Source organism: Varroa destructor, unplaced genomic scaffold (assembly GCF_002443255.2).
Source record: "Varroa destructor unplaced genomic scaffold, Vdes_3.0 BEIS01000007.1, whole genome shotgun sequence".
Classification (NCBI taxonomy): Eukaryota; Metazoa; Arthropoda; class Arachnida; order Mesostigmata; family Varroidae; genus Varroa; species Varroa destructor.
Genome location: NW_019211460.1, coordinates 27,884,308 through 27,895,340, shown reverse-complemented (window position 1 = coordinate 27,895,340; position 11,033 = coordinate 27,884,308). Strand labels below are relative to the sequence as shown.

The 11,033-nt window shown below is 39.0% G+C and overlaps 1 protein-coding gene across 5 annotated transcripts; it reads left to right on the top strand.

The window, feature by feature from the left end:
* The first annotated feature begins 202 nt into the window (after positions 1-202).
* Positions 203-11,010, top strand: Oga (O-GlcNAcase). Of its 5 annotated transcripts, none has more exons than XM_086974167.1 (15): positions 203-340; positions 478-529; positions 2,233-2,284; positions 2,701-2,929; positions 3,133-3,301; positions 3,385-3,539; positions 3,980-4,196; positions 4,406-4,593; positions 4,826-4,928; positions 5,275-5,597; positions 6,582-6,817; positions 7,121-7,296; positions 7,556-7,829; positions 8,089-8,313; positions 8,728-11,010. In XM_086974167.1, exons 4-15 carry the CDS (start codon positions 2,702-2,704, stop codon positions 9,020-9,022), a joined length of 2,589 nt encoding a protein of 862 aa, XP_086830293.1. In that variant the 5' UTR covers positions 203-340; positions 478-529; positions 2,233-2,284; position 2,701; the 3' UTR covers positions 9,023-11,010. The 5 variants fall into 5 exon arrangements, with proteins under 5 accessions (XP_086830293.1, XP_086830292.1, XP_022670815.1 ...); XM_086974166.1 differs by having other exon boundaries at positions 2,605-2,929; XM_022815080.2 differs by lacking the exon at positions 203-340 and having other exon boundaries at positions 389-529.
* Positions 11,011-11,033: the final 23 nt, after the last annotated feature.

The following is an 11,033-nucleotide window of genomic DNA, read 5'->3' as shown; positions in this document are numbered from 1 at the left end:
CATTTACGATACTACGTCATCTACATTTGGACAAACGAAAGACAAATCAAGACATTGAACAGGAACAAAACGAGGTCAATTAAAAGCGCTGCATGTAGCGCCGTTCTAAGGCGCGGAAACATAGTTATCTCGAAATAGTGCCGTCCTGCCATCCATATTGTATGTTATAGAAGTGAAGTATCGTGGTTTTACCGTTGTCATCAAACCACCTACCACAGGTTCTAACCATAGGCGCCCACATTAAGAGCAATAGCAAAGAAAAATCTAGTGCAAGAAGGCGCAGCAACCCGAAGGGCAAACATTCGCAAATGACATGTGTTGGAACTCTGCTAAGTAGAAAGTAAGGAACGAACCAAAAACAGGTGCCTTTTGTTTTATTAATCTCTGACATTTTGAGACGCTTGATTACATTATTAGTCTAGACAGCTTTGCTGGTCCTACTTGTCAACTGCCATTGATTGCTACGAGATGCCTCAGGAGAATGGTGGATCGGACGCGGACGCCAAATTCATCTGCGGTGTGGTGGAAGGTTAGTGAGTGCTTCAAAGGCTATCTATTATTTAATACTATTGTATTTCCATATGGGTATACCCTCAGACGGACATTTCCTTTACTAGCGAACATTGTGTCTCTGCGTTGTTTGAAGCGATATGGTGACAATAGGTGTACATTGAATATGTCTCGGCTGACAGGAACTTTTTGTTTATGCGAATAGTACAAACGGCAAAAGGTCGGAAGCCAAGCTTTAGAAGTAGAAGCGCTCAGGGATAGCTGCTGCTTCATGAAGACAACAGCTAAACAAGCAGAATCCGAAAAATACAAAAACGAACGTTTTTATCAAAGTGGAGGCTTTGATGGCTAACACAGCTATAGTGAACTTCTGAGGCGGATTTCGGAAACCTGTATATTAACTACTACTAAATACATCATGTGTCGAATCGTCAGCTATGTAACCTTTTAAACGAGAATTATTGACTCTGGATTTATTTAATGGCGTGTATGGCTTTCGATGACCAAATCAGAAGCTTGAATTGCACAATTCTTTTAAATACATAGCCAGCTGTTACATTCTGTTGGTAATCTTTCGAACGTGCTTGTTTCGAGTAAGTTGGCAATGGCATCTTCCATTGCTAGAGATGTTTTGGCCGTGACAAACTGACTGATCACTTTACTTGCCGCAGTGGAATATTTTTTGACGCATTTAAACGTGCAGTAAATTCAGTGAATCACTGAACAAAATTACAGAAAAATTCTAGATATCCATAGAAATCGCATGATCATAAATTCCACTTGAGCCGCAAATGTTGCAGATATATCATTCCAGTAATATCGTATTATATCACAATCAATTTGTAGGCGCAATGAGTTGAGACAACGAAATTGCGATTTGAGCACAGGATGTAATATAAGTATATAAAGCATCATAACAAAGTCGTCGCTGTAGCATTTCTGTGCACCGATCGCGGATTTATTTGTATATACGGTGACTGATAGAAGGGTTATATTTCTAAGCTTTTCTCTCTGTGCTATCAGTGTTATTTGCACTTCCTTCATCAATATCAACGAGCAAATTGTGGCGCTGAAGCAGTAGTTCTTTTTTACTGAAAGCCGACTCTCATGACTGACAGCCTACTACGAGGTCCATTTATCAATGGCTTCTTTTACTGACGAACGCAGCTCTAAAAACGCTATGGTACTTGTCAGATAGCATAACATCCCTTGTCTACTTAATCCTAAGCACGATGCGAACTTAAGATGATTTTGCTGTACGTTCTGTGGGCGCGCAAAACTCAGAACAGAAAAGATCCCATAAAACGCTAGTTCAGTAGTTATGATTGAAAAACTAAGCTATGGTGTCTAATAAATATATCATACCTTACTAATAGTATAGCTCAAGTGAGCTTTAGATGTGACAACGAATAACCGAATTATAGGGAATAACTCTTGTTTTTGGGTGGCAAAGTGTCAATAATTGTTTCACGCTTTCGTCAGTTAATGCTAATTAAGGATTTTTGAAGTTTTTTGAGAGAAAGTCAATTTCAAGAGGCTTTTCGCTGCACTGCAAACGACTTGATCCATGAAAATTGAGCTTTTCCTTGCCCGCAGATCCCTAACGTTTCGCACAGGTCACCTACTCTATTTTGAAGTTAAATTCTTATTCCTCAATATAGATCTCCCACAAAAGCGTTTAGTTTTAGAGGATTAACACATAGTGCCCTACATTTATTACAGGGTTCTACGGGAGACCATGGACTTCCGAACAAAGAAAGGATTTATTCATCAAGTGCGTCTCAACACTTTCATCATGTTTAAGCTAAAGCTGAATGCGTTCGTCGCATATATACACTGATGACTTATAGCTCACTTAGACTATTACCTATTATCGGTAAAACATTACTGTCAATATCGTATTGATTAGGAACACACTTACAATGTAATTCTTAATGCAGGCAATAATTGTGTTGCGCTAGTCGTAAAGGCGCTAATATTTTGTTAAAAATGCTTTGATTTGCCAAAATTGAAGTTGCAGAAAACGTTACGCATCTATAACTATTTGACGAAATGGGTTAAACTTAACAACGTTTATTAACATTTCAAGAATAGTTTTTTCATGTGTTTTTTTGAATCTTGCACAACTCTTGCAATTTCGCTCAAACCGAAACACGCATGTGTTATTGTTGGCCCGGATTCCCGACTCAGGATGCGATGTTGGCAGCTAAACACGTTTATGTATGCGCCAAAAGATGATGCAAAACATCGTGCGCAGTGGCGAGAACCGTATACAGTCGAAGAGGCCGAGGAGCTACAAGGACTCATAGCGGCCTCAAAAGAAAACGGAATAGATTTCTACTATGCTATTTCGCCAGGCCTAGATATTATCTACAGCAACGCCAAAGAAGTGGCCACGCTTAAGAGAAAACTCGAGCAGGTAATGGCAGCTAATTTTCACTCAAAAATTAGTTTCATTTAATGGTAAGTTATTTCATACTTGATATAGCAAAAAAGAGGGTATTCTGGAATCTGGGAAGCCCATTCTCATGGAAATATTTGAGCTGGGCGTTTACCCTTCTACGTTTTTTGCTTGAATATCATAAACAACAAAAGTTATTTTTGTCTTATTTTATTGTTTAGATTGCATCGTTTGGAGTGACGGCTTTTGCGATTCTTTTCGATGATATAGAACCGGAGATTGGCGCTGCCGATAAGGAAGTGTTTGAGACGTTCGCGCAGGCCCAGGTGGCTATAACGAACGAAATGTACCAGGCGTTAGGTCAACCAAAATTTATCTTCTGCCCTACAGGTTCGTGAGCTAAAAAGTGAATATATATATATATATATATATAACACATACATATATACACATATATCTGAATTGAATTTCAGAATACTGTGCGTCTCGGGCTGTGCCTAACGTGCAAAACTCCGAGTATTTATCGACAATTGGCCAGAAACTGTTACAAGGCATCGATATAATGTGGACGGGGAACAAAGTGATCTCAAAGAACATCACTCTTAAATCTATTCAGGAACTACAAGACGTAAGTAATTTATCTTTACAGATAGTAGCTGAAGAACATTACTATACACTATTGAGCTTAAGGCAAAATTGCTGAGTTGCCTCGCATACAGGTAATTGCATGTCTGGCCTTCATTTGAAAAAACTAAATAGCTCGTTCAATTATTACGTCGAAAAACACAAAAAGTAACGGTCATTCGAGTTTGTCTGTCAGCGCTGGTCGCCGAAGTCTCTTAAAAAACAGGGCGAAAGAATTGCAACAGTAGCATTCTTGAGGATTAGAGATCAATTTGGCATCTATCCTCACATCCAACGTCAACTGAACTACATATTTACCACGATTGATACCTGAAGATCCTGATTGAGCTGCTAGTAAGATAACTCAAAGGGAAGCTTGCCATAAATCAGTTCCTGAAGTATACGAGCTTGAGTCGGTTATGTCATTGTCTGCTGTTATTCTAGATCCTCCGTCGTTCGCCTTTAATTTGGGACAATCTCCACGCGAACGATTACGACCACAAACGGGTGTTCCTTGGTCCTTATTCAGGTCGCTCAACGCGTCTTATTCCACACCTACGAGGAGTCCTTACAAATCCAAATTGCGAATATGAAGCGAACTTTATCGCTATCCATACTCTTGCTCAATGGAGCCGATGCACGTCGGACGCGTGTAAAAGTGGTATGTGTTACCAAAGCCATAAAGTACGTAAGTTATACCCATAAAAGCGACTAAGATCTTTCTCATCTTCTAAATTCGTCGTTAATATAGTAAATCCACACATTGATTTAGAAAATGGTTACTGTCGATGATGGTGATAAGCGGCAGATTGAGATATTTGATTGTCGATCTGTGTCTTTGACTAATTCGACTGTGTTTCATAATTTCAGTGGATGATAGTTCATCGTGCGAGAGCGTTGATAGCTGTGGTTCAATATCTTGTCCTGGAGGGGCATCATGTTTGGGAAGTACTCGAGGCACCCTTTCCGCGGCTTCACCACTGCCTGTGGATTTTCCCGAGGATGAGGTGCCATCTCGACTACCTGCTCATTCATACCATCCTCGACGAGCTCTGCAGGTAACGATCAGTCGCACTATGATATTGTAACTTTCCTACCATTTTAGTGTAAGCGAAGAGTATTGGTGCATTTATATTTGGGCTAAAGTTTCGTTTCTGTCATCTCTTCTTCCATTTCATTGTTTCTCCGTAACGTGCGTCACACGAAATAAATCCTTAAACTATATATTCTTAAATTCTGACTTTATGAGAACCTGTAATTATGAGAGACCAATTTCTCGGGTTACTCTAGGAAGCTATCCAAGAATGGCTACCTGAGTTCAACAATACAACAAAGAGCGCTTATGGACGGGTGATTAACACAGATACTTTGCTACCTCCAAACACAACCACCGGTTAGTATCTATTAGGAAACATCTCGTTGCATTGTGGCAGCAGAATATATTTCTGCAAATACCGATATATGAAAAAAGTATTTTATAGTTGTTGAGGACCAATTTCTATAGAGGAACCCGAACACTGGAATTTAATTTTTTTATAGTAATGTTGATGATTAGTATTGATGTCATATTGAATTACCGTTATGGCTATATGGTCTACGTACAAACTACAGTTTCGACAAAGCCCGCTTACAAACGTCAGCTTCTTACCTATTTCATTATTCCCTAAAAACGTTTCTACATTGAAATAGTCAATGGAAACTGCGCTAGTATCTGATCATCCTATTCTATTATCTTTCAGCCTCAACAACAGCAACAAACATAGAAGTTACGAGTTCTGGTGAAGTTCTAGCGCCGCCATTGAGCTCGGAGTTGGTAAGCACCTTAGTGAGTGGATCAGCGACGACGGTATCTGGAACGGGATCATCTGGTGGTGCAAAGCCAGCAATTGCAAGCAACCTTCTCGAACCTATGGACTGTAATCCTACGCCGCCGCGAAGTGTTAGTCCTTCAAGGGTTGATGACGGAACTGTAGAAGACGAGCCAGTTGAAGCTCCAGCGGCGAATGAATTGCCCGTGGGGGTTGATGAGGTCGAAACCAAGGCTGTTGAAGAGGAAATGCAGGTATATAGAAATGGTTCCACTACGAGGGGTGGCTGGTTCATGCGAAATATTATCATCTAAATATCATGTATAAAAAATGCTTTTCATTTTCAATAGCAGCTTAGTATACACTCAAATAGGCGGAAGTAAAATTGTTCTAACAGAGACTTTTCTCCTCTAATTATGACTACATTTCGAGATTTCGACACTAAAGATCCCCTATAAGCCTGAGAATCACGATCTACGGTAAAAATTAATTGTCGCTGTTAGATTGTTCACATGCTGATTTTTTAGCGTTTTAAGGAATTCACCAACGTACACAAAAATTGAAAATTAGGGAAAAGGATTGTGATCACATCTCGCCACTAAAGCATTTCAATTCACTCTGCAAGGAATGGTCTTTTTAAGTATATTTGAGTAAGTATATTACGTGAGTGGTCAACTCGTGCGTAGTTACGATTCTGTTCTGTAGAAAATAAGGTACATATATTTGCCTTGCAATCAATGCTGCATTCACTTCACTCGCACAACCCAATTAAAAAAACAACTGTTCAAACGCATTGCACGAATGACGCAAGCTAAGCGACGACGAATGTTGCGATATAAGTGCAGGATCACGATAGAAGGTAGAGCAATAGACCTCATTAATGATCACGTCAGTGTCTACCCAAAATTTTAACGAAGGAAACTCAACTGGCGTTGAAGTTGATTGTTAATCAATTCACTGTTCCACCTTATTTTGCGTTAACTGAACACGCAGTGGCCTTATGGCGTTATGGGACATTTCAAGCTGTTTTGAGAATTTACTTAAGCAAAATGATTCTGCGTTTGAATATAGCGAAATTTTGTTCAGTGGAGGATGAGACGTTTGTTCTATTTGAGGCACTGGGCGGGCATAATTCACTACATAAAATTTTACCTAAACCATCACAGTGAAGCATGAGTATGCTTTTAGAAACGAGTTCACGAATTAAAACGGCGTCTTTTAACCATTTTTGTTTGCAGACAGAAGAAGTCCCATTACCCCCATCGGCGGCCAATGGATCGGAAGACCCCGGTGAGTCGTCAAAATCTCGAGGCGGTCCAATTGATTCGTCAGAAGTTGGCCTTCTGGTGGATCTATTCTATTTGCCGTTTGAACACGGTCGACAAGGGATAGAGTTCCTGCAGGATTTTGCGTGGCTTAAAGGAAACGCGCACTATGTCGCAACAAAACGCAACGACACCGAACTGGACGAGTGGTAAGACTCTATACATAAACACAATACGCTATGACTTACGAGCATAGTTCAGATCCGACGTTGCTGTTAATAGCGTTTTATTATACACCTTTACAACGTTCACATATATAGGACTTCACCAGAGAATTTGCAGGGATTAGTAGTTTGCAAGTTTAGAAAAAACATGCTGCCTAGATTGAAAATACAGAGTTTTTTGAGATTAAGAATAATAATAATCATTGAAATTAGTAGACTTTAATTCAGGCATCTCATAGTGAAATATTTGCAACCGTATTAACACCTTGCACGCTGATAAAATTGCAGGTACCGTCGGGCTACAAAATTCGATCAGATGACGCAGCGTGTCAATCAACTGTCGGAGAAACTTATGTTTATTCCTAATCGGTCGTTGCTCTATGATCTCAACCCGTACGTTTGGGACATAAAAGGAGTAATCTCTTTAATTAATGCTTACATTAAATGGATCGGCTATTCGAAAGGTAAGAATCAAGTGAGTGAATTTTAGCAACAATAGAATATATTTACAAATTTGCCAGTATACATACGGCCATAATACTAACCGCGTACAGCCCATTTTGTTTCCCATTAGCTCAGAAACATACATACTCGAAGGTAAGCATACATGCACTATGTGGGGCAATGTCTATAAAAGTAGTTATCTACTGTACATATAGGACCTAGTAGTATATGTACATATGTAGGAACATTCTTATCGGTTTCTTTGCGCTTAATATTCAGGTTACGGCAAGCAAGCATTCCTACCTGGTGAACAGGAACCTTGGGTCTTTCGTGGTGGGCTAACAGCAGAACTTCAACGATTGCTTCCGCTCGACACAGTGCATGATCTGTTTCTCTACAAAGCACCAGATACTCCAATTAACAAAACGTACACAATTCGGCCATACCTAGCTTCAGATGAAAGAGCCGTGTACGAAGTCTGTTCTCGAACGTGTATTGATGGCGAAGACGGAACTATGGAATTTGAGGGGTATCCCGACCTTATCGGGGACAAGTAAGTCTCCAAGCCTATAGCATCAACTTTTATTAAAAAACTAACTTCTAATTTAATGACTTAACTAAATTAACCATAATATTAATTGCGGCAACGACCGCAGTGTAGATGGGTCTTCAATTCAATTTCTATGAAATCATCTGCGGGCAAAAAAAACGCAGTGTTTTCCATGTAGAGCGCAAAAAGTTTAAATTACTAGATCCGTATATCTGATATATACGTTTATACTTATCTGTGTCGTAATTTCGAAATATTACAGGACAATTGGGGGCTTTTTGGCCCTTTCAAGTGAGTTTAGCTTTGTTATGGAGGACGAAAACCGAGTCGTAGGATATGCCTTAGCTGCTGTTAATGCAGCAGAGTTCTTTAAGCGTTTAGACATCGCCTGGACTTCCGAGCTCAAAGAGAAGTACCCTTTGCCCACAGTAGAAGCCAGTGAAATAAAAGAAAACGCTGTCAAGGATCAAACCAACCAAATTACCAGGTTAGATTTCCTGATGATGTGTGAAGCGAACGAACTAAGTTATTACGAACTAACAGTATTGAAGTAGATCAGTGACTGGTAGTAATCGGCGGTGGGCCCAGCTTTAGCCTTATTATCTTTGTTAATTAATTTATTTTTTAAAGCTCTATAACACTTTGGGCCTATTACCTGCTGTCTTTTTATTTACTGTGTGTTTATTTCGTTTTGAAGCGATATATAGGTAAAGTAAATGGAGACAGACTATTGTTTGCAAACATAACCTAAAATCAAAAATATCTGTGGGGCAATTGCAAATACATTCATGTTTATATACGAATTCTCTTTCAAATCAGTTATTTTTTTAACTCAGCATAGCGGATGGCTTAACATTTTTTAATCATCCAATTTTTCTTGTGTTTATGGTTAATTTATTAGAGCGGACGAAATTATTAACGGGTTACATTCGCCGTCATCGCCTACGTGGACCACGTACCCCGCCTACCCTTCGCTGCTGGTTATGGCACTGCTTCCGCAGATTGATGACGGATCACTCGCAAAACGTCTGCTAGCCTGTGCGATCGCCGCTTTAAAAGCTAACGGCAGTCACGGCGCTCATGTCAAGCTTAATGCAGCCGACCACAACATGATAAATTTTTACGCGCGACTTGGGTTCCAGGAAATCTGCCGGGAGGATAATGACGAAACGGTCGTTCTTGGTCGAATGTTCTGATCGCTAAGTATGAATAGCTCGAACGCAAGTAAAAAAAGAAGAAACATTTAGCAGAGCTACATTTAAGAACTGACTCCAAATATAATGGTAGATTTTCTGCTCCTTACTGTCTCACCATGTTCCATCCTTGTTTCTTAATGACACGGAGTAGGACAGGCTGACGCAAAATGACACGTAATGCAACTGACTCCCGAGCATGGAGAACCTATCACATTAGCTCGAAATAAGCACGAAGGTGTCAATAACATATTCATATAATCTTCCATCGTGCTGGATGTGGAGTTTAATCGCATTTCAGAAGGTCTCTAATTTAAGCCTCAATTTTCATAAATCGGGTGTTATCTTATTGAGATGAGTAAACAAAATACAATTTAGTGAATTTATTGACGAGAAACATAGCTGCCAGCACTCTCGAATACAAGCTAGTTGACAGTCTTAGATTTCAGTTTAAGCACGCCTTTAGGGTTTACTTTTGGTGGGTAAATGGTCACAGCTATTCTAATAGAAATCATTGTCAGGTTTGAGCCGCATAATTTTTATACTGACACAAAAATCTCGAGTTGCTACAGCGCGAATTTATTCCTTTCAGTGAATATAGTTTGCTTCGGAAAACAATCTTCGAAGTCGTGAAAAGTGCGAAGCACAGTCAAATATATAGTAATTGTTCATCTATTTCTTAAATGTAAACTTAATTTCATCTCGTTAGTCTATTGTCCATTGTTAAGTAGCGTGTTTGGTTGATGCTGGTGTGTTTGTATAAAAACTATGGACTGTTAGCGTGTGTGAATGGTTTAGGCAACTTCAAAGTTTTTCCAAAGTTGTGATTGTCACTACACCACAAATTAAAGCATAGGACGAACTAATTATCGAAGAATAATGCCAGCAAGCGTGTAGGCTTCTTGATAAAATTAGTGATTTATGCAGTTTATATAAATACTTCCAAGAGAATACAGCCTATAGTTTTTTTTTTAGTGACTACATATATATATGTAATATGTCAACCGACTATCCGTTCGGCCCCTTAAAATAAAGGTCCGCACAAGGTTGGTATAAGAAAAATGTACTCTTTTAGATTCGACCTAGTGCTGCATGATCTACATTGCGATTCTATGCCATGTTAGTAAAAACGATCCCGAGATCTTTTGTTTTCAATTATTGTACGTCAGACAGTGTCAAATCAGAAACAGCGCCCTCCAGTAAATACTAAACCTTCAAATCGAAGTATATTCTTCTAAATAGAATAAATTAAACCCTTTTTTGAATATCAATTAAAACTACACAGCCAAATGTGTTACAAATAGATTTTTAATAGGAAGTAACAGGTGGTAGATACGAAGCTAAGATGCAGAGACTGCATCACTGTACATGGCATCCCGATATCTTTAAAATTAGATTAATTTAAAAAAAAATGAAAAGCGTGCAACAAAAAGCTTGTACGGTGCGACACCAAAAAATCTTTTTGAATATGTTTGTTATTACCATTATTGATATTATTAATTGTCCAATCCTCCATATTATTTGTTTGCTTCTCTCTGAGGGATATGTTGTAACGCAACGTGTGTGTAGACTTCATCTGTGAATATTCTGTATGTTCCTGAAAGATGCGAAAGCTCGTTGAGTAGACGAGAACAATGGTACAAATGATGGGACAAAGTGCATTGTTTGCAGTGTAATTAAATGCTAGTACCACCAGCAGAACGGCCAGTGTAAAAATAGACCGTTGCATAAAAGATGATGCATGATTAAATTAATAGCCAAAATAGATATATAATAGCTATAAGTGACGGAACTAAACTATCTTGGGATAGAAAATTGCACTGTAAAGAAATATCCATGTAAACCAATGGTTTGCATTCGTAACCTGGGCACTAAAAGGGCATAACCTCATGTACAAACATCTTGCGATATCGAAGGTCAATAGAAAGTAAATGACTGGGTTAGCATGGAACTAGAAATAAATGTGTGTTTGTAAAGATTTACTGTCTAAATCGGGTCCTTTTTTTGTAGAACT